Source organism: Mandrillus leucophaeus, unplaced genomic scaffold, assembly GCF_000951045.1.
Source record: "Mandrillus leucophaeus isolate KB7577 unplaced genomic scaffold, Mleu.le_1.0 Scaffold497, whole genome shotgun sequence".
NCBI classification, from domain to species: Eukaryota; Metazoa; Chordata; class Mammalia; order Primates; family Cercopithecidae; genus Mandrillus; species Mandrillus leucophaeus.
The window spans coordinates 1,330,676-1,357,780 of NW_012105331.1; the positions used below are offsets into that span (position 1 = coordinate 1,330,676).

At 37.4% G+C, this 27,105-nt stretch overlaps 1 protein-coding gene across 6 annotated transcripts in view; it reads left to right on the forward strand.

Annotated features, from left to right (window-relative positions):
* Positions 1 to 19,674, forward strand: part of GABPB1 (GA binding protein transcription factor, beta subunit 1) — a 97,580-nt gene extending 77,906 nt beyond the window's left edge. For 4 of the 6 annotated variants that reach the window (XM_011995760.1, XM_011995763.1, XM_011995762.1 and 1 more), the window contains 3 exons: positions 7,217 to 7,402; positions 10,692 to 10,807; positions 18,075 to 19,674. In XM_011995760.1, coding sequence (XP_011851150.1) covers positions 7,217 to 7,402; positions 10,692 to 10,807; positions 18,075 to 18,227 — 455 coding nt within the window. In that variant the 3' untranslated portion in view covers positions 18,228 to 19,674. Of the gene's footprint in view, positions 1 to 7,216; positions 7,403 to 10,691; positions 11,393 to 18,074 lie in introns of those variants that run through there. The other 2 variants (XM_011995764.1, XM_011995765.1) reach the window with 2 other exon arrangements.
* Positions 19,675 to 27,105: the final 7,431 nt, after the last annotated feature.

The following is a 27,105-nucleotide window of genomic DNA, read 5'->3' on the forward strand; positions in this document are numbered from 1 at the left end:
TCTCTACTAAAAATACAAAAATTAGCCGAATGTGGTGGCATATGCCTGTAATCCCAGCTACTCAGGAGGCTGAGACAGGAGAATCGCTTGAACCTTGGAGGTGGAGATTGCAGTGAGCCAAGATTGTACCACTGTGCTCCAACCTGGCTAACACAGGGAGACTCTGTCTCAAAAAAAAAAAAATAAATAAATAAATAAAAAATAAATAAAAGTTTAAGTATGTTATCACCAGAGTAAACAACTCAAAGCTCAATTTGCACATACTCAGGCAAAGCTAAATCTGCCACAAATTATTTCTCTGACTTCTGGCTATCCAGTTTCTTTAAAATCAATTGTCAGACTCATCCTGATTCTCGAAATGTTTATATATATCTTTTCAAGGGCTTGTTAGAATCTGGAAAATACAGTAGTGGTACCTCCATTTTATATATAATGAAACTGGTTTGTGGAAGTTGAATAATTTTATCAAAGGGCATGTGGCTATTAAGTAGAGAAAGGAGGATTATGCTCAAAGTCTGACTGATTCCCAAGGTATGTGTCTGTGACCACTATCATGTACCATCTGTCTTATGCAGCTTATTCACATGGTCTGTGGGCTCTTTTAGAATGTTTATAATTTGGTTTGTGATATTTGAATTACACAATATTGAATTATTTGTGTAATTTTCATTTTACCTTATTTCAAGCAAAAGCGTCACTATTACTTTTGGGATGTATCTGTTTCTATAGCTTTTTCTAGTAATAGGTAGTCTGTTGAAATAAGTGTTCTGCTACTTTCTTGTCCTTTTAAAATGATGTTGGCCAAAATATAGTGTAAGCTCCATCAGTATACTGTTACTGCTCATATTCTTTTACTAGCTAAGTGGTACAATAAACATTTTTCCTGGGTAGAAAACAGCCAGAATGTAGCAGCAGATGGACTGTATTTTAAATGGAAACTAGCTGGTTGGCATGGTCCTATATATAAAGAGAAGGCAATTGTGGTAGTCCAGGGTACCATGCCATTTCACTCAGGAATTATGGCTTTAGATAGCACCTTCATGTCTCTTGATTTTGGAATGACTTGCAAAATGGAAATGATTTCCGTTTGGAAGTCAGTGGAATTAACTTTCCTTTAGAAAATGGAAATGACGTTAGTACCATTTTTGACATATACCACACATATTAATGGTAGTCCCATGAGAACCTTAGAATGTCTATTATAATATTTTCATTGAGAAACCAAAGATACCTCTGTCTTTTCTTGACGTTCTAGCAAATATAACAGCAGGTTGTCAGTGCTGGATGATTAAAATAGCTCATTGAATTACTATTGTTGTTCAGTGGAAAGAGATTACTTTTAGCTGGAGTTGGGAGTGGGTGTGGTGGAGGGGAATGTGTTGAGTTGTGCTCTAAAGAATGGGTAAGATTTAGATAGATTGGAACTAATTCTAACTCATACCATTTTGTGTGATTTTCATTTTGAAAGTCATTCCAAAATGAATAGACAGAAAAGTGAAAGCTTTTTTTTGGGGGGGAATTGTGGATATATATTTTCTTATGAGGAAAACCACCACCATGTTGTACATTATTTATTAGTATACAGAAGCAATCACATTTTCCTGTCTTTCTACTAAGGTTTACAGGCCACTCTAGTGGATCATGGAATCTTCCTAGAGGAAGAAACATTTAAACTGAAAATTAAAGTAGGCATTAGTCAGGGAAAAGTTTAGGGAAGAACATTTTAGCAAGAGGGACATGTGAAGCTTTTGAGACAGGAAAGAACTTGACTTTTTAGGGGACCCGGAGGCCAGTGCAGCTAAACCCAGTAAGTGGAAGAGTCACTCAAGGTGACTGAAGGTGAGATTATATAGGACTTTAAAAATGATCCTTTGGCAGGTTTAGAAGAATGCTTTGGAAGGGAGTTTTGTTTGGAGTCTAATGCAGTCAACCAGGGAAGAGTTATCATAGTGATAGCGTGAATGAAGATTTGACAGAGACAGTGAGTGAATAGATTAGAGGGTTATTTGGGATGTAGAATTAGAAGCTGTGATTGGTTAAGATGGAGGCCTTACATCTGTAGAGTAGTTATCTGGCTCTTTAAAAATATTTTTTCATACATCTCTTATTTCGTAGCTCTAGCCTGTAGTCCTATAGCAACTTTTCTTTGCTTAGCTTTATTCTTCCTTGTGGTCTAATTATACAATACCTTGATTAAATACACATCTGTGATTACCCTTCTTTTTTGTCTTTAGAGCAACTTCTGGTAATTACTAATAAAGTGGTTTTTCCAAAGGTGTAATGCATCTGGTGCCTTTAAAATTTCCCTCCTTTCTTATGTGTCAAAATAGGGGTTCAAAAAAGAAAAACAATAAAAATAAAAAGTTCCGTCCATTCTTCCTAAAAGTGAAATTTGAACCAGATCTGTTTTGCAGATTGTTTTTTGGTCTGTATAAAAAATAGGGTAATACAACTCAGTTGGCTTTAAGGGATACATACTGGGCCTCATGAGGTTGTTTTGTTTTTGCTTTTTTGTTTTTAATTTCAGGTTAAACTGCTGCCATAATACCTTTGAAAAGTTTTTTTTTTTTCTTCAATGAACATAGTTTCTACTTTATTTATTTTATTTTTATTTTGCTTTATTTTATTTTATTTTATTTTATTTTATTTATTTTTGAGACGGAGTCTCGCTCTGTCGCCCAGGCTGGAGTGCAGTGGCGTGATCTTGGCTCACTGCAAGCTCCGCCTCCTCCTAGGTTTGCACCATTCTCCTGCCTCAGCTTTCCCAGTAGCTGGGTTTACAGGCGTGCGCCATCACGCCCAGCTAATTTTTGTATTTTTAGTAGAGACGGGGTTTCACCATCTTGGCCAGGATGGTCTCGATCTCTTGACCTCATGATCCACCCGCCTTGGCCTCCCAAAGTGCTGAGATTACAGGCATGAGCCACTGCGCCCGGCCCATAGTTTCTATTTTATTATTTAAATGTTTCTATGTAGAATTTTCAGTCTTTTAGGGCATTTCAAAGACAGTGTTCTTCCCTGTCTTATTTCATTTTTATGGCATCCAAATTCATAATTCTTGTTGAACAAGAGATCTCAGATGTCTTCAAAGGTGCTGCAGATTATCTAGGTTTTCTTTAAATATTACAACTTGACTTTTGAATTAGATCAGTGAATATTTATGTTATAGTTTTTTTTATCCAGGGAGCTTTATGTTTTGGAATATAAATATATTTTTAAAAATCAATAATCTTTTAAGAGTTTTTAGACTTTCTCTTTTATTCTTACATGTTTCAACATTTTACTGTTAGATTGTTCTTAAAGCTTCTGGGGGGCACTTTGTCTTACATAATTGGTTTCCTTTTAATTTTTTCTTAAATATCTTACCATAGCACAACTTAAAAAGAAAGCTTGTTAGATGAAAGGCAAGAACTCTTTTATTTTAATAATAGTCATTGCAAATAGTGCAAAGATGAAAGTTCTTGAATTGTGCCTTGTGTGTGATCTTAGAAATTTCTTACATATGATTAAGCTTTAAAATATTTACTAACTGTAGTTAGTATTCAACTCAAGTGAACATTTCTTTTTCATATGGATAGTTTTTTGAAAAAATCAAAGCAATACTTAATGTGTTTGAAAATCCTAGTAGTAGTTCTGTTGACTATATTACTATTTTATGTCCTACTTTTCATTTTGTAATTATCTTCCTGAAATTTTCTTAAGTGCTTGGTGATAAAACCTAATCATAGTTTAAGGTAAACAAAAATTACAAGAGAGCTCAAAACATAAAGATTGTTTGCATTTTGAGTGTTCTGTGGTTTGTATTGTGATCCTTGATTACTAAGTAACACAGTAACAGTCGAAGCCAGGCCTGTTGAGTACATCGTGAAAACCAGTTTCCTAGTATTTTTCCTGCCTTAAAAAAAAAAAGCAGTTCCTATATTTATGGCCTCTCTGTCTTAGTAAATCCTGTGATCACTGATATCCATGATGCCCTACTGTGAGTTGATAGAAACTCAGCATGTTTCAGAGCAACTGTGTATCTGGATGGTAGCTCGATTTTAGTAGAGTGGTTTTATTTAATTACACTTTTTGTAAAATTACCCTTTTTGTAATTACACTTTTGTAATGTGTAAATAACACATTAAAAACCATGCCATTTAGAAATAATTTTTAATGTCATTCCTCTTTTTGAACTAGTTATAATTAATTTTTTTATATGTAGACAGTTTTCAAACCCACAGAAAAATTGGAGGATGAACCTGTATAACTTTGACCTGTATTCACCACCTATTAACATCTTGGCATGCCCATATGTTCTCTGACACATGTGTGCTTGTACACACACACACACACACACACGCACACACCTTTATTTTGCCAAGTTATATGAAAGGAGGCTGGAGACATCATGATATACTTCACCTTTACTTTGGCATGTATATCTCAGGAGTAAGAATAGCCTTCTACGTATCCACGGCTCCATTTTATTTTCTAAAAACATCAACATTAATCACAAAAATTATCTGATATATGGTCCATTTTCAAGTTGTCCTCCAAATGTCATTTATAGTCAGATTTAGTTCAGACATTTCCAGGAGGAACACCAGTGAATTTTGTAACCTCCCAGTGCATCACGTAAGGAGGCACATAATATCAGCCCATCCTGATAAGAACCACTTGGTGGAATTGTGACTGCCGGCTCTTTTCAGGTAGATTTTCCCCTTTGCAACTAATAGTAATCTTTGGTGGGATACTTTGAGAACATTTGAATATCCTGTTTCCCCACAAGATTTTACCAGTGCTTTTAGCACCCACTACTGATCCTCGCTTGAAGCAATTATTACGTTAGGAGTTACAATGATTTATCTTAACTTGTCTTTTTTCAATGTTAATTAGATGTCTTTCTATCAGGAGGATCTTTCCCATTTCCTCCTTTCTCTCCTTTTTATGAGGTATTATGATAGATTTTTTTTTTTTTTTTTTGAGATAGAGTCTCACTCTGTCACCCAGGCTGGAGTGCAGTGTTGTGATCACTGCTTACTGCAAACTCAACCTCCCAGGCTCAAGGGATCCTCCCACCCCAGCCTCCCAAATAGCTGTGACTACAGGTGTAAACCAACAAACCTGGCTAATTTTTAAATTTTTTGTAGACAGGATTTCACTGTTACTCAGGCTGGTCTTGAACTCCTGGGCTCAAGTGATCATACTGCCTCAGCCTCCTGGAGTGCTGGTATTATAGGCATGAATCAGATAGAAAGATTTTTTAAAATTCAGGCTGGGTGTGGTGGCTCACACCTGTAATCCTAGCACTTTGGGAGGCCAAGGCAGGCGGATCACGAGGTCAGGAGTTCGAGACCAGCCTTGCCAATGTGGTGAAACCCCGTCTCTACTAAAAATACAAAAAAAAAAAAAAATTAACTGGGTGTGGCAGCATGCACCTGTAGTTCCAGTTACTCGGGAGGCTGAGGCAGAAGAATTGCTTGAACCTGGGAGGCGAGGGTTGCAGTAAGCCAAGATCGCGCCACTGCACTCTAGCCTAGTGACAGAGTGAGACTCTGTCTCAAAAAAAAAAAAAATTCAATGGATAGTAATCCATTACTATCATTCCTTTTGATGCTTTTTTATTGAAGTGCAGTTTAATATACAGAAATGCTTATAGATTATAAGTGTGCAGTTTGAGGAATTATCACAAAGGGCTCACAGAGGATAATTGTAAACATTGTATAAACATTGCTCAGTTCATAAATGGAAGGTAGACAGTACATATTCTTTTGTGTCTGGTTTACATCACTTAGTTTTGTTTTTTTGTCAGTTTCACCCATGTTTTGCATACAGTCAAATTGCTGTGTTTGAGTCTACCATTGTTTATTTATTATCAAAGAATATCTGGGTTGTTTGTAGTTTTTTACTAGTATGAATAAAGCTACCATGTATGTTCTTCTACATGTCTTTTGGGTTCAGTAGTGGGTGTAGGATTGCCTGTGAGAAAGGATTTTGGCGGTATTAACTTGCAATTTCTCTACCCAGACAAGGACACAGGTGCTGCTTTTGCTGCCAGAATCCTCTCTAAGGCTCTCATAAATTATTAAGAGTGTATTTGGGGATTTTATTTGTGGAAATGTTAATATATTATACTATTTACTATCACATAGTACCACATCTGTATACCACTTATTATCAAGGCAAATCCTTGCTCACTTAATCCAAAAAGAGAATACTCTTTATTCTGTATGTCAACTCATATATAAATGTAAATGGAGTATAATCATATTCAAATTCATCTTATGAATTGTGGATTTTGTTTTGTTTTGTTTTGAGACAGGGTCTTGTTCTGTTGCCTATTCTAGAGGGCAGTGGCATGATCTTTTCTCACTGCAACCTCTGCCTCCCGGGTTCAGACAATTCTCCTGCCTCAACCTCCTGAGTAGCTGGGATTATAGGCATTCACCACCAGTCCCTGCTAGTTTTGTATTTTTAGTAGAGACGGGATTTTGCCATGTTGGCCAGGCTAGTCTCAAACTCCTGACCTCAAGTGATCCTCCCGCCTCGGCCTCTCAAAGTGCTGGGATTACAGGCCTGAGCCACCAGCACCCGACTGAATTGTGAGGTTTTATGAAACAGATACAACCTTCGTCATGATATTAGATCTTCTAAATTTTATACCTCATACAACCAAATGAAGAGAAATTGTTTAACCACTCACATGTGAAGATAGTTGAAACTTATGTATTGTAAATTACGAGAGACTTGTAATCAACTGGTTGCATGGATATTTCCAACACCACTGGAGACTGAGTTTTAAAACCATGTACAAATTTTCCTGGGTAAGAAAGAAGCAGGGGACCAGGTGTGGTGGCTCATGTTTGTAATTCTCAGCACTTTGGGAGGTCAAGGCAGGAGGCTTGCTTGAGGCCATGAGTTTGAGACCAGCCTGGCCAACATAGCAACACCTCATCCCTACAAAAATAAAACTAGTCAGGGATGGTGGTACGTACCTGCAGTCTCATCTACTTGGGAGGCTGTCAAGAGGATCACTTGAGTGCAGGAGTTAAGGATGCCATGAGCCATGATTGCACCACTACGCTCCAGCCTGGGCATCAGAGTGAGACCCTGTCTCTCTTTAAAAAAAGAAAAGAAAGAAGCAGAGAAAGCAAAAATAGCAGACAAAGCAATAATAGGTTTCTATTCATACTGTTACATATGTTTGCTGAGTTTTCATTTTTTTTTTTTCCAGTAGTGGCCACGGAGGAAGTAGTTACTGCAGAATCTGTGGATGGTGCCATTCAGCAAGTAGTTAGTTCAGGGGGTCAGCAAGTCATCACAATAGTTACAGATGGAATTCAGCTTGGAAATTTGCACTCTATTCCAACCAGTGGAATTGGTCAACCCATCATTGTGACCATGCCAGATGGACAACAAGGTTAGTAGTAGACATTTTTATAAAGTTTGTGTTTGTTTTTATTTTATTTTTATTTTCTTTAAGTCTTCTCTGCAGTCCAAAGAGATTGTGTTTATTTTTAATTCTCAGGAAATTATGATATGTGTTCCAAAGAATTTATTTTTGCCTTGAGTTATATTTGTATAACCCTTTGCAGGACACCTAATTACCTAATTTTATTTGCTTAGGCTAATTAAAATTAAAATTAGCTTGCTTTCTCTGAGTATACACTAGGTGGAAAGAGAAATTGGCCCTAAAGTATTCTGGTTGAAAAATGAGCTTAAATGTCACCACAAATAATACCTGAAATAAATAATTCAAATCAGCATTGGACAATAGTTTCCTAGATCATTTAATGCAATTGGAATACCATGTGAGCTTTTAAAAATATCACATAAGAAAAAGCTACTTAAAAAGAAGTTGGAGCCTGGGCAACATGGTGAGACCCCATGTCTAAAAAAAATTATAAAAAATTAGCTAGGCATGGTGACATTTACTGATATTCGCAGCTACTTGGGAGCTCGAAGTGGCAGAATTGCTAGAGCCCAGGAGGTTGAAGCTGCAGTGAGCCATTATCGTGCCACTGCATTCCAGCCTGGGGAACAGAGAGAAACTCTTTCTCAGAAAAAGAAAAAGAAAAAAAAAAGGTGGACTTAGGACTTGTAGTAGGAATATGGTAGCAAATTTTAGCAGCTTTATTGTGAATTCTAACATTTTTCTCCTTTTGGAAACCACAAAGGCTAACAAGATGAAAGAAAAGCCTCAACTACATTTTCAGTAAAACTAAAAGGCTGAGAAAACCTCAGAATTCCACATTTTTAAGTGCTGCCAAAAGCATCTGAAGCCATTACAGCCAGAGGGCAAGAGAACTGTCACGGAAATCCACGCTGGTGCATCAAGGAAAGAAAAGGGGTTAAGCTCAGCAATAAAGATAAACATGCTTTCTCAGAAGTATAGGGCCCCAGACTCAGTAGGAAGTGCTGAATGCAGGACTAAGATAGAATAGGGCATGAATACTGAGGCAGAGAGAGAAGCTGCAGAAAGTATCTAACTAAGCATTGCCCTGTATCTTGTCTCCCCCTAAAAATAGTGTCCACACATAATCTTGGAGAAAATGACTAGGGCTGGTATGGTGGCTTAAGCCCATAATCCCAGCACTTTGGAATGCTAAGGTGGGAGGATTGCTTGAGGCCAGGAGTTCAAGACCAGCCTTAGCAACACAATGATACTTGTCTCTACAAAAGTAGAAACAACGAAATTAGCCAGGTATGGTAGTGTGAACCTGTAGTCCCAGCTACTTGGAAGGCCGAGGCAGGAGGATCGCTTGGGCCCGGGAGTTTGAGGCTGCAGTGAACTATGATTGCACTATTGCACTCCACTGTGGATGACAGAGTGAGACCCTGTCTCCAAGAAAATAAAGAAGAAAAGAAAATGAGTAGGATTGTAGAGCGTGTGCCTTTCATGGCCAGTGAAGGGCAGGGCTAGAGGTAGAACTTCACCTAAACCAGGTTTGGTTTTGAGTGGCAGAGGAGGCATGACACTGAACAGAGACCAGATTTGGAGAGAGGAGCTTGTTGCTGTAACAGTAGAAGAGGGAACACTTGGCCTGTGAAGCCTGGGAGGCCATTCTGTCCCACTCTGCTGAAATCTTCTGCTGATAGCTGGTCTGAAATTGGATTAGGGTCAGATGCTTTCACAAAGCGTTAAAGAACTAATTCTAATTTTTAGAAAAGAAGAAAGCTTTAAAAATATTTGTATCAAGCAGACGTAACATTGTTTCCAAAACCTGTATCATTATGCAAACTAATGATTTCTCACAGCTCTGAAGGCTAGAAGTGCAAGGTCAAGGTCTTGGGGCAGGTTTGGTTTCTTTTGAGGCTGCTCTCCTTGATTTGCAGATGGCCATCTTCTGGCCTGTCCTCACATGGTCTACCTCAGTTTGTTTGTGTTATCTGTGTCCTAATCTCCTCTTCCTGTAAGGACACCGGTAATACTGGATTAGGGCCCATCTCATTTTACCTGAATTATCTGTTTAAGGACCCTGTCTCCAAATAGAGTCACACTCTGAGGTACTGGGGGTTAGGACTTAAACATGTGAATTTGGGGAGTGGGAGTACCATTCAGCCCATAACAAAGATCATGTTTTTTTCTGTAATTAGCCAAATTGATTCTAAAGTTTATGTTGATGGGGCAGAGGGAAGAAGAATAAGGAAAACTCTGGAAAAGAATAGCAATGAGAGAGTTCTACTGAATATTTTTAAAAAATAAACTTTTAAAGCCTTCCTGAATAAAAAATATATAGTTAACATGTGAATTATATAGACTGTACAGTCTAATAGATATAAATTCTCATTTTTTTCCAAGTTAATTTATAAGTGTCTTGAATAAAAAAGAAAACTCGAATTCTCAATATCTCTAATGTTTTAAATTACATTGTACTAAATAAATATTAGTTTTACTATTTTAAAATTTTTATTTACATTTATAGCTGTCACTAAGAGGGTTTTTCATGTTTTGGCAAAAAATTTTAAAGGCCATGGAACAATTGTAATTTTCCCTATTGTGATTATTAGGATGGCTTCACGTGATTTCAGCTTGCACAGTCGTTTTTATGTTCCTGTACTGCTGTGCAAAGCAAGGACAACCTCTCTATATAATTACATTTAAATAAAGAGCTACTAAAAACTGAGAAAAAGCCCAACAGTCCAATACAAAAACAAACAATGTTTATGAACTCTCAGTGCTCATAATGGAATATCCACTTAGTGGATATTAAGAAGCTAAATAAACAGAAGCTCTCTATGTAATGATGTAAGATACTGTAAGTATCTGGAGTGAAAAAAGCAGATGCAGAACAATGTATCTGTTGTATATATGCTACCTTTTACGTAAGAAAGGAAAATGAGAATGTATACTAATTTTTAAACAAATTAATATAAGGATAATACATAATAAATTAATAAAATGATTATCTGTTATCGGGGTGGGCATGAAGCCTCTCAAAATATGCTTGTAAAATATTTTGATGTTTGAGTCATGAATGAATATATTATCTATATAATTTAAAAAATATATGTAGGTACAGTAAAAAAGCAAGAAGGTAATAAAAAAGACATATATGGATAGTCTCATAAAAAGCAGATCGATGATTTGGAATTATTGTTTTGGAATGTACTTATTTTAGATGAGTAGCATCAACAGTGTCAAGACTAGTTTTATTTCTAATAAATCTCTGAAAATGAAGTAATACATAATTTTTTTTTCATTTTAGTATTAACAGTACCAGCAACAGACATTGCTGAAGAAACTGTTATAAGTGAAGAACCACCAGCTAAGAGACAATGTATCGAAATAATTGAAAACCGGGTGGAATCTGCAGAAATAGAAGTAAGGAGTCTTTTACCCGGTGTGCTTTGCCGCAGTCATCCAAAATAAATTCAATTTTTTTTGTCTTTTATATTTATTACTGACAGTATTGTTTTGATACAGAATGAAAGTGCGTAGTATTTTCATTTTGTTTATTTTTGCCTTATACATATAGCAAGCCCTCAATAAATAAATATTGAATGAATGAGTGAGTGAAGAATTTGTTTTATAATGGTCTGTCATCTTGACAACACTGGAATGTCTTTGGTTCTTGCACTTCATCCTTTATATTTTAAACTTACACACACCATTCTTACAAGTCACTAAGGAAAATACCAGTATATATTGGCTAAATTTTTTTTTTTCATTCAAAACTGAAGCTAAAATACCTAATTGGGCTAGGGGGTCCTCTTAAAGAAGGTCGATGTTTGTCAAATGGGTTATTTTTTAAAAGCAGTAGATAATTGCTTCTTTCAAGGAAAGTAAATGAATTTAGACTAGCTGTTCATAGGATTCAACATTTTTTCCCCTCCCCCGGAGTAATTTGTAAGTGTAAACCAGTTTGTAGGTGTAACCAAACCATAGTTGCTTCACAGGTTTTTTTCTTGACTGACTGTAAATAAAATTTTGCTCCATGAACTTGATAATAAATCATATCAAATGAAAACAAGGTTATTCTTGAATAACTTTGAAAGAACAACTGCAACCACTGAACTTGAAATCAGATGAGTTGAGTTTGAATCCCACCTCTTGTTCTGTTAGCATTGAGGCAAGGAATCTTATCTTTCTGAGTTGCAGTTTTATTGTGTTCCAAACTGGAATTTAGAATAATAATGTCTCCATTTTTGGGTTTTTATGAGAATTGAAAAAGTCAGCATAGTCATACAATATTTATATCTGATATGTGTTTGTAGTAAATTTGGTGAATATTTAGTAATTTTTTGTAAAGGTTCTTGTTATAGAAAGGAGATTTTTAAAATAAGCCACTAAAAGGTAACATAAGTCAAACTAAAGACAATGAGAAAATACCCTTTCTAAATTCATGTAAATATAAGACTGGTACATCTTTGGCCACACCACAAATATATTATTGAGTTTAAAAGAATCTGATTAATGGTTTAACCAGAATATTTGGTAAAATTATGACTTTAAATATTGATGTTGGGTCGTTTTATTTCTTCAGGATTTAAAGTGATGTGTAGGATGTTGAAGTTTTTATTCACAAACTAACAATTTTTCCATTGAACGGTATCAGTATACTTATTATTTAATACTTTTTGTTGTTTTTCTGATATGTCAGATGATCTTTTTCAGACACATAAGGTAAAAAAATGTACTTCGCTTTAACTCTTTAATAAAGTATTATTTTAAAATTACTTGAATTTTTTATTAAATGTAAGCTTATTTAATTCAACAGATTATATTTTTAAACAATGAATGTGCAGCCTGTACCTTTATTTACCTAATGACCAGGGAGCATTGCTGTTTCCCTCAAAGTTTAGCCTGATTTCTTTCTTACAGTCTTTGAGAGACCAGGGAAAATAACTGCAAATAACAGGGAAGTATGAATTGAGAGGTGTATAAAATAACTAGGGCCCAGGAGATGGAGCTTTAGGGAGATTCAGTTTCAGCTTGGTGTGAAGAACAGTGGTTTTCGTTTGCTTGCTTTGTTTTGATTTTAGTAAAGAGAGCTTTCTGGTAATGGAAATCTTGTTCTCCATCACTGGAAATGTTCAAGCCAAGCTTGCCTGACCTCTTAGGGCTATTTCAGAGAAACCTGGAAGCATACAGTGAGTATACAGGTAGTGGTAGGCTGGAGATATAGAATGAAGAGATGACCTCCAATGTTTTCACCAAACCAGGTAATCATTTCCTTATAATACGTGAAGTTGTTATTTTGAATTTATTTTCGTAGGTGGCCAATGGGGTTATCTTGGGGGGAGACTTTTATACTCCTGAGGGACAGCTTGGCCATTAACTGAAAAAGTGTCTCTAAAGCAGCGTCAGAAGACATATTTGGTTGTCATGACTAGTGGCATTCCACTGACATGTAATGGATAGAGGCTGGGTAGACATCCTACAATGCACAAGATAGCCTCCCACAATAAAGAATTGTGTGGCCCAAAAATATCAATGATGCTGAGATTGAGAAACTTAAAGAAATTTAAAAATTAACTCTATACAAAATCTAATGTTTGGGTTTTCTCCATGTATCTGTGACTGCAATGCCCAGAGTGACTCTCCATAAAGAAGGTGCTAAGAATTGGCCAGGGGCAGTGGCTCACGCTTGTAATCCCAGCACTTTGGGAGGCCAAGGTGGGTGGATCACCTGAGGTCAGGAGTTCGAGACCAGCCTGGCCAACATGGCAAAACCCCACCTCTATTAAAAAATCCAAAATTACCCGGGTGTGGTGACACACGCCTGTAGTCCCAGCTACTCGGGAGGCTGAGGCGAGACAGTCGCTTGAACCTGGGAGACGGAGGTTGCAGTGAGCCAAGATTACGCCATTGCACTCTAGCCTGGATGACAGAGTGAGACAAAAGAAAAAATAATAATACAATAAGGTGCTAAGAATTTATGTTTACAATTTCCCAACTAACAATGGAGAGGTTTTCCAAGAGTCTCTGGAAAAATTACTTTAAACTGTAGAAAGTGTATTGTACATTTTGTGGGCTTTACATCTGCATATAGCAATATAGGAAATAAAATAGGTTTGTTTTTTGGAGAGAAAGGTGTGAATAAGACACCAAATTGCAATAATGTATATAATTTTATCTTCCATTTATTACTGCATTGAATATATTTTCCGGAAGAGTGTTATTTACAGATTTCCAAAAATAAACGTTAGACTATTCTGAATTGAAATTAATCTTTGTACATGTGTAAAAAATATATTTAGTGTATTAGGAGTAACAGATTTTGTCTATTAGTTTATTGTGTGACTTCAGGAAATACCTTTACATTTTCTTTCCCATGGAGGTTAAAGATAAATACGTTTATTAGTAAATTTTATTTTATTTAATTTTTTAAGAAAGAGTCTCACTCTGTTGCCCAGGCTGGAGTGCAGTGCTGCGATCTCGGCTCACTGCAACCTCCGCCTCCCAGGTTCAAGCGATTCTCCTGCCTCAGTCTCCTAAGTAGCTGGGATTACAGGTGCATACCACCATGCCCGGCTAATTTTTGTATTTTTGGTAGAGATGGGGTTTCACTGTGTTGGCCAGACTGATCTTGAACTCCTGACCTCAGGCGATATGCCTGCTTCAGCCTCCCAAAGTGCTGGGATTATAGGCGCGAGTCACTGCTCATGTCTGTAAATTTTATTTTTAATGAAATATTTGTGTCCTTTAACTGGTAGTAGATTTGAGATCCTTAGTGCTCTCTAAAAAACTGATTTCTGTAAACTTTATAAAATGTTTTATTTGATGCAAAGTTTTTCAATCTGTGTTTTTTTTTGTTTTTGTTTTTGTTTTTTTTTTTAATGGCTATCTTTCCTGATCTGCCACAATTTAAAAATGTTTATAGTCACATCTCTCTCTGGTTTTCTTTTTTCTTTTTTCTTTTTTAAGGCAGGGTCTCGCTTTGTCACCCAGGCAGAAGTGCAGTGGTGCAGTCATGGCTTACTGCAACCTCAAACTCTGGGGCTCAAGCAGGCTTCCCACCTCAGCCTCCCAAGTAGCTGGGACCACTATACCTGGCTAGGCTTTTTTTTCTTTTTGTAGAGAGGGTGTCTTGCTATGTTGCCCAGGCTGGTCTTGGACTCCTGGCCTCAAGTGATCCTCCCACCTCAGCCTCCTGAAGAACTGAGATTACTGAGATTACTGGCATAAGTCACCATATCCAGGTCATATCTCTTCTCTCTCTTTTTTAAAATTAATGTTTTTATGTATGTTTTTATTTATTTTTTGAGACAGGGTCTCACTGTGTTGCCTAGGCTGGAGTGCAGTGGTGCATTTACAGCTCACTGCAGCCTTGACCTCCCTGGGCTCAAGCAATCCTCCCACCTCACAGCCTCTTGAGTAGCTGGGACTACAGGCATACACCACCATGCCTGGCCAATTTTTGTATTTTTTTGTAGAGATAAGGTTTTGCGGCCAGGCATGGTGGTTCATGCCTGTAATCCCAGCACTGTGGGAGACTGAAGTGCGAGGATCTCTTGAGGTCAGGAGTTCGAGATGAGGCTTTGCCCTGTTGCCCAGGCTAGTCTCTTACTCCTAGGCTCAAGCAATCCTCCTGCCTTGGCCTTCGAAAGTACTAGGATTTCAGGCATGAGCCACTGCATGCCCAGCACCCAGTCCATATCTCTTTTTTCTAAGGCTGGAGAAGGCAAAGTTTTTTCATAAATGGCCAGGTACCAAATATTTTCGGCTCTGTGGACCCTACAGTCTCTTTGTCAACTACTCAGTTCTGCCATTGTAGTGAAAGCAGCCATAGACAATTTGAAAATGGATGGGTGTGGATATATTTCAATAAAACTTTATTAAAACAAAATCATAGTTGTCATGTTTGGCCCAGGGCAGTTAGAAAATTGACGTTTACACACAAGCAAACAGCTCACATATCCTGCCCAGTTTATCTCTTTTAAAAAACATTTAGGCCAGGCGCAGTGGCTCATGCCTGTAATCCCAGTATTTTGGAAGGCCAAGGCAGGCGGATCACGAGGTCAGGAGATCGAGACCATCCTGGCTAACATGGTGAAACCCCGTGTCTACTAAAAATACAAAAAATTAGCCGGGCGTGATGGCGGGTGCCTGTAGTCCCAGCTACTCGGGAGGTTGAGGCAGGAGAATGGTGTGAACCCGGGAGGTGGAGGTTGCAGTGAGCCGAGATCATACCACTGTACTCCAGCCTGAGCGAGACTCCGTCTCAAAAAAAAAAAAAAAAGTATAGTGTTAATTATACTTTCAATCTTAAAGATTAAATGTATTCAGCATGCAGTGCTAATGATCTTTGTCTTCTAGGTTTTATAGAATTAGCCAAAAAATGCTGTGAAAATGAGTTTTTTATTTCACCTAGTAGGCAGAAGGGAGCTATCTTTTCATTTTTATCAAGATAAATTGTACTTCTTGAAGTTAAAATATGCAACATGGAAAATAGGGTTGGGCTCTTTGCACTGTTAGACTACCTCACTCGGTTTGCTTTCATCTTCTGCAATAATTGTGAATACTTTCCTGACTCTACATGTTAATAAATAGGTAATACTAGAAGATGCTTTAGAGTTAACCTCTTCCAATATTTCCTGCTAAATCAAGGTAAATTTTTACCCATGTTCGAAACTTTGGCTACCAAAGGATTGGTCTTATTTTTCACATACATGTAAATTTGTGTTTGTTTTTTTCTTTTTTCTTGTTTTTTGAGACAAGGTCTTGCTCTGTCACCCAGGCCAGAGTGCAGTGGAGTTGCTCACTGCAACCTCAACCTCCTGGGCTAAAGTGATTCTCCTGCCTCAGCTTCCCAAGCAGCTGGGACGATAGGCGCATGCCACCATGCCTGGCTAAATTTTGTATTTTTTTGTAGGGGTTTTGCCATGTTGTCCAGGCTTGTCTCGAACTCCTGGGCTTAAGTGGTCCGCCTGCCTTGGCCTCTCAACGTGCTGGCTTTACAGGTGTGAGTCATTGTGCCCGGCCACACGTAACATTTTAAAACACATGCCTGGCTGTGGACACTCCTGCCAGAGCTGTGGTCTAGCTCCTGGGAAGTAACATCCAACCTTCCACCCCTCACCCCTTCCACTGGTGTCCTTAAAGTCCTGCAGTCCGTAGCCAGGGTACTGGCATTGATTGCTTACCTTGGACTCATCCCAGAGTGTCTTTTCTGACTTGTTCCTATCTTGGCTGGAGTTAGGATAAGAGGAGGGGAGAAGAAGTGTTGGGAGGCAGCAGGATAGGGCCTGGGCATTGCTTAAACTGGGGGTAAGGGGCATTCCTTTCTTCTACTTGTACATTTTGTGTAATTGGATTCCAAATGAATCACTCCCACATCTGGTGGGCCCATGAGAAAAAGAAATGTTGGATCTCGCTTCATTCCCATTGTGGGGAAGGAAGTGGAATCACAGAAAGGCAGGGGGATTATACATGCTCCTGCTTGTGGAGCAACCGTGTGAATAGTGAAGGTGAGGAATCCTTTGGTGTTGGCAATGGACAAGAGTCAAGGAGGCAGAGGATACACAGAATAGGATATAGAGAAAGAGAACCTCATACTGTGCCTCCCCAGCAGTCGGCCAACCACTTACCTTTAGTTCCCTCTGACCAATTATCTTGTCCACTGCGGACCCATCATTCTTGTGACAGTCCGAACCCTGGCCTTCACCCTACTCAGAGGTCCTGGGCATCTGTGATGAGGTTGCTTCATTCCTAAGACCATGGAAACTAACCTTGGGCTTTGGTCTGTGGAGGCTGAGCTTTTGTCCTTGTGCTTGCTTAGAGGTGTGGGAATGGGTTCGTTGAAATGTTTCTCCTTGTTTTTCCTGCAATAACTGAATAGGGGCAGAGTGAGGAGGAAGAGGAGAAAGAATACCGTTTTCATTGGATTGGATTTGTGTTTCAGCTCTCAGTTTGCTGAGGAGTTTAATACATACATTTTATACCTATATAATTTAATCATTGATAATTTCGTATTTTATTGGTTTATGAAACAGTATAATTTAGGAAATACTGATCTTGATCAGCACTCTTCATTTTAAAGGTGAATTATCTTGCTTGCTATTGTAAATGAAAAATAGTTTTAAAAGCAGTAATGTTAGAACCCTATAAATCTAACTCCTTAGTATGTGACCTTGGGAGAGCTACATCATCCCTGAGCATCATTTTTCTCATCTGTAACTTGTGCATAATATCTGTCTCAGAAGCTTATTGTTGGAAATCACCCTGTTTACTCATATAGTGGGTGCTCAGTAAAATTGTTTTATAATTATTACCTTTAGAGCACAACAAATGGAAATATAAAGAGGTGTGGTTGTGTATTTCCCTCTTAAAAACTCTTTGTTTTTGTAGTACGTATAAAAGTACAGGTGCCCAGTTTGGAGTCTTTCTGTTAGTCTTATTTCTAAATAGGAAAATAATTTCCTTGCGGTCGGAAACTGATCCATATCTCATAATGTGGAGCACAAAATTAGGGACTTAAATATTAGTGAATTGATTGAGAAGGCAAGATGTCTAGGAAATTTCAGTAGGTGGCTACTTTTAGCTACTACAGTTTTTTTTTTTTTTTTTTAAATTTGAAGGATGCATGCCTATATGTATTAAAAATGCATTTTTGCCAAAATTAAAAAAAACCTATTCTTTTAATTAGGAGAGAGAAGCTCTTCAGAAACAGCTGGATGAAGCAAATCGAGAAGCACAAAAATATCGACAGCAGCTCCTAAAGAAAGAACAGGAAGCAGAGGCCTACAGACAGAAGTTGGAAGCTATGACTCGTCTTCAGACTAATAAAGAAGCTGTTTAATTGAAACGAACATGTAGTTTGATTTTACTTTTGGTCAAGAAAGAATACAGTCTTGAACTGTACACAACAAAGGTACAGCCATGGGAATACAGAATGATAGAAGAGACTACAGATTGATAATTGGACTTAAGCCATGAGCTCTGAATTCTTGTAACATAAAACTTTACTTTAGAAGTTGTGAAATGTATTTAAAACTGAATTCTGTAAATAGTTTTTGTTTTTTTTTTTTACAGTTCCAAATGAGTTGATAAAGATTGTTGAAGAGATCCAAAACCACAATAAGCCACTGTTTTTGTGAATTCTTTTTGATTTTAGTACAAACCTTAATTTCTCAGAAACAGAACAGTTTTAAGGGTGATCGTTGCTGGTTAGAGCAAATGTTGTGTAATAATTATGGTGGACTGATGCTGGAATTACTCCTATAGGTATAAACCTCTATACAGAGAGAAGATTTCTCCCAGGAAATCTTTGTACAGCTTTAAGTTGTGTCAGATTCTCTGAAAACATTTTTTAGAAAGCAAAATTTTTATATTTGTTCAATTTCAGCTATACCCAAGTAGATTTACATGTATATGAAGCAAATATTTTTTAAAATTTCTGTTTGTACATATTCTGCATGTTTTATAATTTCAAAATGCATCACTTACATAGGTATTTCTCCCACAGAAATGATGAAAGTGACCAGGAAAAAAAAAAGCAAAACCCCTTTACTCTATAGGTCATTGAAACTAAGTAAGCTAGCAGCTGGTTTTATTGGAATGACAATGTTCTCGGAAGGAGCAGCCTACAAGATAACTTGAATTTGCCAATTCTGCAAAATCTGTGCTTTTTCGAAAATTTAATAGTGGGGACGTGAAACTGTATTCTGTGCCTTCCATCATGATTTCCACATGAAAGCACTTTAAGGCACTGGATTTTAAGATAATGTTTTTGGAAAACTCAATGTATATGGGTTTCTGAAATATTTTATGGACTTATTTCTCCCCAGGAAATTATTCTTATGGAAAAAAATTGCTTTTGTATGTAGAACAGGAACTTTTTGTACTACAGTGATGCAATAGACATGTCTAATGTAACTTCTACTCTTCCCTTTGAAAGCTCAGTGTCTGTGCTGTGACTTGCCCTCATCACAGTATTGTTGAATTCCACAATGTATGGACATTAAACACTGGCAGACTGTTCACTTTTTCTTTTTTTTTTTTTTGGTAAAACATTACTTCAAACCCCTTTTTCTTGCTTTATTTTTCAATGTTTTATTGCTTTATGAACTGTTTAACCCTAACATCCCTCTAGGTTATCTATACTGTATAAAAAAGCAATTACCCTTAAAACTGTACTCTGGCCTACTTTTCTATTTTGCAATTAAATATCTTTTTCACATATGTTCATTGTAGACTTATGTTTTTATCACATCTTATTAACACATTAAAAATGTTATCCTACTGCATATTTGAGCTACCATATGAAAATATTTTATACTCTCCACAGTGTGACATTAAAATTCCTGAGGTAGCTCTTGAGAATTTGTTAACTCTCTCACTGGAATTACCAGTTTATTTGTTAATGTAATAAAGGGATCTGTGGTCTGCCCGCCTGATGGTTACTACTGGAAGCGCTTAAAAAGGGTTTAGGGCAAATTGAAGAACTCTGTAAGGAAGAGGAAAAAGATCTTTTTCAATTTTCCACTAAATTTGACATATTTTAAGTGATCCAAAAACTAGTTTTTAAAAATGCCAGGGGCGGGGCACGGTGGGTCATGCCTGTAATCCCAGCACTTTGGGAAGCCGAGACAGGCAGATCACAAGGTCAGGAGTTCGAGACCGGCCTGGCTAACAGGGTGAAACCCCGTCTCTAGTAAAAATACAAAAAATTAGCCAGGCATGGTGGCGGGCGCCTGTAATCCCAGCTACTCAGGAGACTGAGGCAGGAGAATTGCTTGAACCCGGGAGGCGGAGCTTGCAGTGAGCCGAGATCGCACTACTGCACTCCAGCCTGGGCGACAGAGCGAGACTCCGTCCCAAATATATAAACAAACAAAAAGGCAATAGAGAATGTCTGTTTCTGGTTACAGAGAGCATTAATTTGGCACATTAATTTGTCAGGTGAGGCAGGGTGCTGGTACAGCAGCCAGGTACCCTGACGTGGTGCAGGAGCAGAGACGGGCCAATGTCTTCACCCCAGAGTGCAACCACTGTAGAGTTTTGCTTTCAGACCAGGCTGGCCCTGAAAAGCCTCAAGACAATGTTGGGAACAAGTTTGTGAAAGCTAACTTAATGTTGTCTTTGACTTCCAATCTCCTCTCCTGCTTGAGACTTTACCTGGTGCAAGAAATAATTTTGATTCCTAATAACAACAGCTGGCATAGATGGGAGAAAATAATTGGTGCTTAAAAGGAGTAAGTCTGTGGTAGCATCAGGTACTCAGGTATCTATGGCGGAAGCTCACCTTTTTCAGAGTCATTGTTATATAACTTACAATTTCTCAATCATTTACATCTCATTTACTGTTCTGTAAAATCAATACTTAGACAAGAATTTGTAATTAAAACTTAAAATCGGTTTCTTTTTCCCTTCACTTATTTCATACTGTTTTCAGGTGGGCTGTAAAAGCTTTGCATTCTAGTCATTCTCAATGGTGCTCTGAGCAGAGGATTTAAAGAACTGACAAAAATAAAAGTCTGTGAAATAAAAGTTTTCAGAAATCCACGCAGTTGTTTCCACTACATATCCAAATGATGGATTTGTAGTTAGCAGTCATCTGGTTGCCACATCACTGGTTAATTGTTTCGACATATATATGAACAAACACTTCTAGAGCAACCTTTCTCAACCAGGGTTCTGCAAGACAAGCAAGCCATTTAGTGTTACGGTGTAATGAATTATTTTCTTTCCTATGCACCTAGAATCGTTCTTGTTACGTATTATCTAGACACCGAGTTCATTAGGCATCTTGACTGCCCAATTACTTGATTCAGATTTAACACTTCCCTCTGTATAGTCGCTGGACCTCTAGAATTATAAATTCTGGGTTGAATCTGTGATGCTTCCAGAAAGCCTCATCTGAGTAGTATCTGCAGGGACTGTGCTTCTCAACTAGTTTTTATTTATTGTTATTTATTTTATTTATATCTTAATTGCTTCACAAAAGGACTTGTGATGTCATTTGCTTTCATTGGCTTTTAGGAATTATTTTCTTAACATCAGTCTTTTGTGATATGAATGGCAGAATAGTTCTTTTTCTCTGCCACTGGACTGCTCTATTTCTCTATGGTGGTGGAGTGTTGGGAAGAAAATTAAAGAGAAAAGGGGATAAATGGGAAATCTCATGTAATGAAAACTATACAGATGGTCTCCAAGTTATGATGGTTTGATTTGTGATTGTTTGACTTTACAATGGGTTTATCGGGGTATTAATTGCATTTTACATTTATGATATTTTTGACAGGATGAGTTTATCAGGACGTAACCCCATTGCAAGCCAGAGAGCATCTGTACTTGTTTGTAATAAAAAGATCTGCTTACAAATATATTTGTCCAAAATGTGACTGATGAAAATCTCTACCAGTATATATGTCTTCAACATGATTGTTTATGATGTTATTGAAAATTAGAAGAAATCCTTGCTCATAGCAGGAATTGATGAGTTGATAGAAATGTTTATGAGTACCTTATTCTGATGTTATTGATTTTTTCCATACTACTGTATAACAGTTTTTTCATGATAAAATCTATAAAGTTTCTTTGTGCTTTAATACCTGAAAGACCTTGAGAGCTGACTCAGAATAAAATAGAGCAAGAAGAAAAGCCTTTTCAGGTAAAATCACAAACAAAGGAACCTTAATGTCCATATGGATGGGTTCCCAAGGCATTAGCACTCAGGCTTATATAGCAAATAGAAAAAAATATTTTCCATTCACCTGGTTTCTATTGAATAAATAACTCCTCCATTATGTCAGGTCAACTTAGGAATGGACTAACTAATAGATTCGTTATTTCATCAAATAATATTTACCGTGCTTGGATTTCATTATAGATAACTAGTCTGTTGTAGTTTTGAATGATGTCTGCTATTTGCTTCCTCTGTTAGTTGAGAAAACCGGATGCACATGGACTCAGTTTGACGTAAGCTCTCCATATTCATTCTCAGATTATTTTGTGTAACCTACGATGGAAAACATACTATCATCATTGGAAATATGCTTCTGGTTCCAAACCAAAATTTTGATATCAATATTTTTGTGACTTATTAAAACTATTTTCCAAATATATAGATACACAGATACACAGTCTTGATCTTCTTGATACACAGAGCTCTTTTAACTTTTTTCACTTCAATGATAGTCAAATTTTGAACATAATTTGGATACAATTTCTAGGGGCTCTTTATTTTCAGATAAATATTGTAACTACCCCCTCAAAAGCAGCAGTTGCTTTTCGGAAAAATTTTGACCTGGTTTCTGAGATTCTGTTCATTCTGCTTTATTAATTGCTTCCTCAGTTTTGTTTGTTTGTTTGTTTGTTTTTTGAGACGGAGCCTCGCTGTGTCCCCCAGGCTGGAGTGCAGTGGGGCAGTCTCAGCTCACTGCAACCTCCATCTCCCGAGTTCAAGTGATTCTTGTGCCTCAGCATCCTGAGTAGCTGGGACTACAGGCACACGCCACCACACTCGGCTAATTTTTATATTTTTAGTAGAGCTGGGGTTCACCATGTTGGCAGGCTGGTCTCAAACACCTGACCTCAAGTGATCTGCCTACTTCGGCCTCACAAAGTGCTGGGATTTCAGGCATGAGCCACCGTGCCCGACCCTAGCTTCCTCAGCTTTTAATTTGGATAGTTTTGATCTCATGTGCATGGTTGACATGTAATGTTTTCCACATCTGTAAATACATAATATTATCGAATACAATTCCAATCTTACTGCTGATGGATTACATGGATTATAATTTTGAATTGTGTGGATTATTTAAATGTCTTCTTGGTTTTTCTATAAGCACTTTTCCCATATATTTTTGTGTGCCAGTTAACAGTAGAGCTTGTTTTTGCATTACTATTTTTCATTATTCTAGACTTACCATCATCATCATGACTCTTAAGAATTGTTTAAATTGCATTCATTTACTATGTTTTGAAGTTTTCATGAAAGATCACAGAGAATAATAAAATATCCATGTACCTACCACCCAAATTTAATACATCTTAAGTGGCCTTCCTTGCTTTAATTCTTTTGAGAAACAGAATGTTATAGATGTAGTTATTTTGTTTTCTCCCCATAACCCATTTCCTTCCTCTCTCCTAAAAGGTAACCAATATCAACCACTATCCTGGGTGTGAGATGTTTCTATCTACATTTTTATATCATGCTTTTATTATAGACCGTATTTCAGAAATACATGTTTTGTGTGGTTCTTAAACTTTATTAAGGCTATTGTACTATATAAGTAGCATTCTGCGTATTGATTTTTTCAGGTAAATGATATATTAGATATTCATGTTTATACTTGAGTATCTAAGTCATTCATTTTGACTGTTATATAAAATTAAGAATGTATCATAATTTGTCATTTTTCTCTGTATAGAAATATCATTTCGAATTTCTTGCTAATGTGAATAGTGCTGTAATGAACATCCTTGTATATTATCTCCTTATAGTGTATGCAGGTTTCCCAGAGGCATGCACCTAGTAATGAAATTGTTAGGTCTACAGTAGTCAACCTTACTGGATATTATCAAATTGCTTTCTAAAGTATAATGAGGGAATAATGATAATTTTCATCTCACCACATCTCACCAACACCTGATACTGTCACATTTTTAACATTCTTGTCGGCCGGGTGCGGTGGCTCACACCTGTAATCCTAGCACTTTGGGAAGCTGAGGCGGATGGATCACCTGAGGTCAGGAGTTCAAGACCAGCCGGACCAACATGGAGAAACCCCGTCTCTACTAAAAATACAAAAATTAGCCGGGCATGGTGGCGCGTGCCTGTAATCCCAGCTACCCGGGAGGCTGAGGCAGGAGTATCACCTGAACCCAGGAGATGGAGGTTGTGGTGAGCCAAGAACATGCCATTGCACTCCAGCCTGGGCAACAAGAGCAAAACTCCGTCTCAAAGAAAGAAAAAAAAAAAATTTTGTCAACCCACGTTGGTATGAAATTGTTTCTCATTATTTGCATTTCACTTATTACTAGTGAGGTCAAACATTTTTTCCCTCTTATTTTTTATCCATTAAAGTTCATTCTGTGAATTGCCAGTTCATGGCCATTTTGGGGGTGTAGTTTTTCTTACTGATATATTGAAGTTTAATGTTTTTCTGGAAACTAATATTTTGCTAGTTGTATGAGTTGTAAATATCTTCTCCCACTGTATGTTTTTTTTTAAACTTCGTTTGTATTGTCTAACTTAGCACATATTTAGTGAATGCCTCTATGTGCAATACTTTTTCTTTTTTTTTGAGATGGAGTTTCACTCTTGTTGCCCAGGCTGGAGTGCAGTGGCGTGATCTCAGCTCACTGCAACTTTTGCCTCCCGGGTTCAAGTGATTCTCCTGCCTCAGGCTTTTCGAGTAGCTGGGATTATAGGTGCCTGTTACCATGACCAGCTAATTTTTTGTATTTTTAGTAGAGATGGGGTTTCATTATGTTGGCCAGGTTGGTCTCGAACTCCTGACCTCAGGTGATCCACCCGCCGCGGCCTCCCAAAGTGTAGGGATTACAGGCGTGAGCCACTGAGCCCAGCCTCTATGTGCAATTCTTAATGTCAAGCTGAGGAAGAAGTCTAAGAAGTTTTATATAAGTCTGACACCCAAGGTGCCTGTAATTGAAGGTGGAGTGAAATTTTAATTTACGAGTTGATCCTTTTGTTTTTTAGTTCAGTAGTTCCCCCTTTTTATAATGTATACTTTCCAGATAATTAGTGAGATAAAGATTGGATTTTCACTTTTAGTGTTTCTGAAAGATGTAATAAGCTACCTAATATAACTTGTTTTTAATACTTGCTCTAACTTCTGATATTTTATAGTTGTGTATTTTGAATTATAGTTTAAAGGATTAAGTGGATTATTGCACATGATGTTTAGTAAAGTGTTTGGGAGTGTTTAGCACAGCCTCCAAAAATTAGAATTCTACTAGCCCCCTGATCCTACATATCTGGCATCTTAAGAGTCAATAATAGTAAAGTTGAGAGAGGCAGCTTGGTGTGGTGGAAAGAACATGGGTTTTGGATCAGATAGTCTTAGGTTCAAATCCTGGCTTCTTCAGTAATTATGTTCTGTAATTTTAGCCAAGTGTTTAATTTCCTCGAGTCTTGGTTTCTCAAAGATGATGTAGAAAATGGCTTTCACCAGGTTGTTGTAAAGATTGAATCAAATAGTGTACATGACAAGTGCAAGGCATAGTGCTCAGTACAGAGTTAACATTCTTAAATACATGTTGAGGAATGGTGTGCACCTGTAGCCCCAGCTACTTGGGAGGCTGAGGTGGCAGGATCGCTTGAGCCTGAGAGGTTGAGGTTGCAGTGAGCCATGATTACGCCACTGCACTCCAGACTGGGTGACAGAATGAGACCCTGTCTTGAAAAAAAAACATAAAAGCAAATATATACTGTATTCTAATTTTTCTCCTTTCTTTTCTTTCTTTTTTTAAACACAAAAGGGACAAGTACAGTACAATGTTCTGTACTTCATTTGTTAATATATCTTGACATGTCCTTTTTTTCGTAGAGCTGCATTGTGTGGGCATACCAGAGAGTAATCTAGCAGTGTACAGTGCTAGTTCCCTAGCAGTGTACGTTTCAGTTGTTTCCAGTCTTTTGCTATTACAAACAGTTCTACAAAAAATTACTTTGCGCACATCAGTAAGGATATCCTCAAGTGGAAAAGCTGGATCAAAAGGCATGTATATTTGAAGTTTTTACAGGAATTTTCAGAATGCTCTTCTACCACCATTAGATGAGGGCTCCTAGTTCCCTACAGCCTTGCCCACAGAGTTTATTAACCTGGGGTTTTTGTTATTCTGATAAGTAAAAAATGGTGGGTCAGTGTAGATTTAAATTGATCTTCTCCATTATGAGTTTTATATTTCCCTTTCTGCTAATTTATCTTACTATCCTTTGCCCATTTTTCTATTAGGGTGCTGATCTTTTTTCTTTTTCTTTTTCTTTTTTTTTTTTTTTTGAGACAGGATCTCACTCTGTTATCCAGGTTGGAGTGCAGTGGGGCAATCTTGGCTCACTGCAACCTCCACCTCCCAGGCTCAAGTGATTCTCCCACCAGGGTTTCGCGATGTTACCCAGGCTGGTCTCAAACTCCTGAATTCAGGTGATCCGCCTGCCTTGGCCTCCCAAAGTGCTCTGGGATTACAGGCATGAGCCACTGTGCCTGGCCTCTTTTCTTCTTGATTTGAAATTCTTCATAGATTAGACAAATTTGCCCATTGTACAAATATGTTGCAATTATATTTTCTTGGTTTGCTATTTATCTTGATTTTTCTTACGGTTTTAAAAAAATGTGATTGGATTTATGGTTTCTGGCATTGAACCATAGTTATAAATGTATGTTTTACTCTGAGGTTGTCCAGAGAAGCTCCTAATTTTCGTAATTTAATTTTCATCTTTTTAAAAACAGCTCTATTGATGCATAATTGATATACAAAAATAGCACATATTTACTACAATTTGATGAGTTTGGACATGTGTACACACCCATGAAACCATCTGTTAACCTGATGATGGTGATGGCTTTATGTAATTTTATGCTTCTATTTTTCACATTTAAATCTGACTTTTCTGGAATTTATTTAAGTGCATGATGTGAAAAATAGATCCAACTTATTTTTCTTGCCAGATGGCAACACCTTGTTCTAGCATAATTTATTAAATAGTT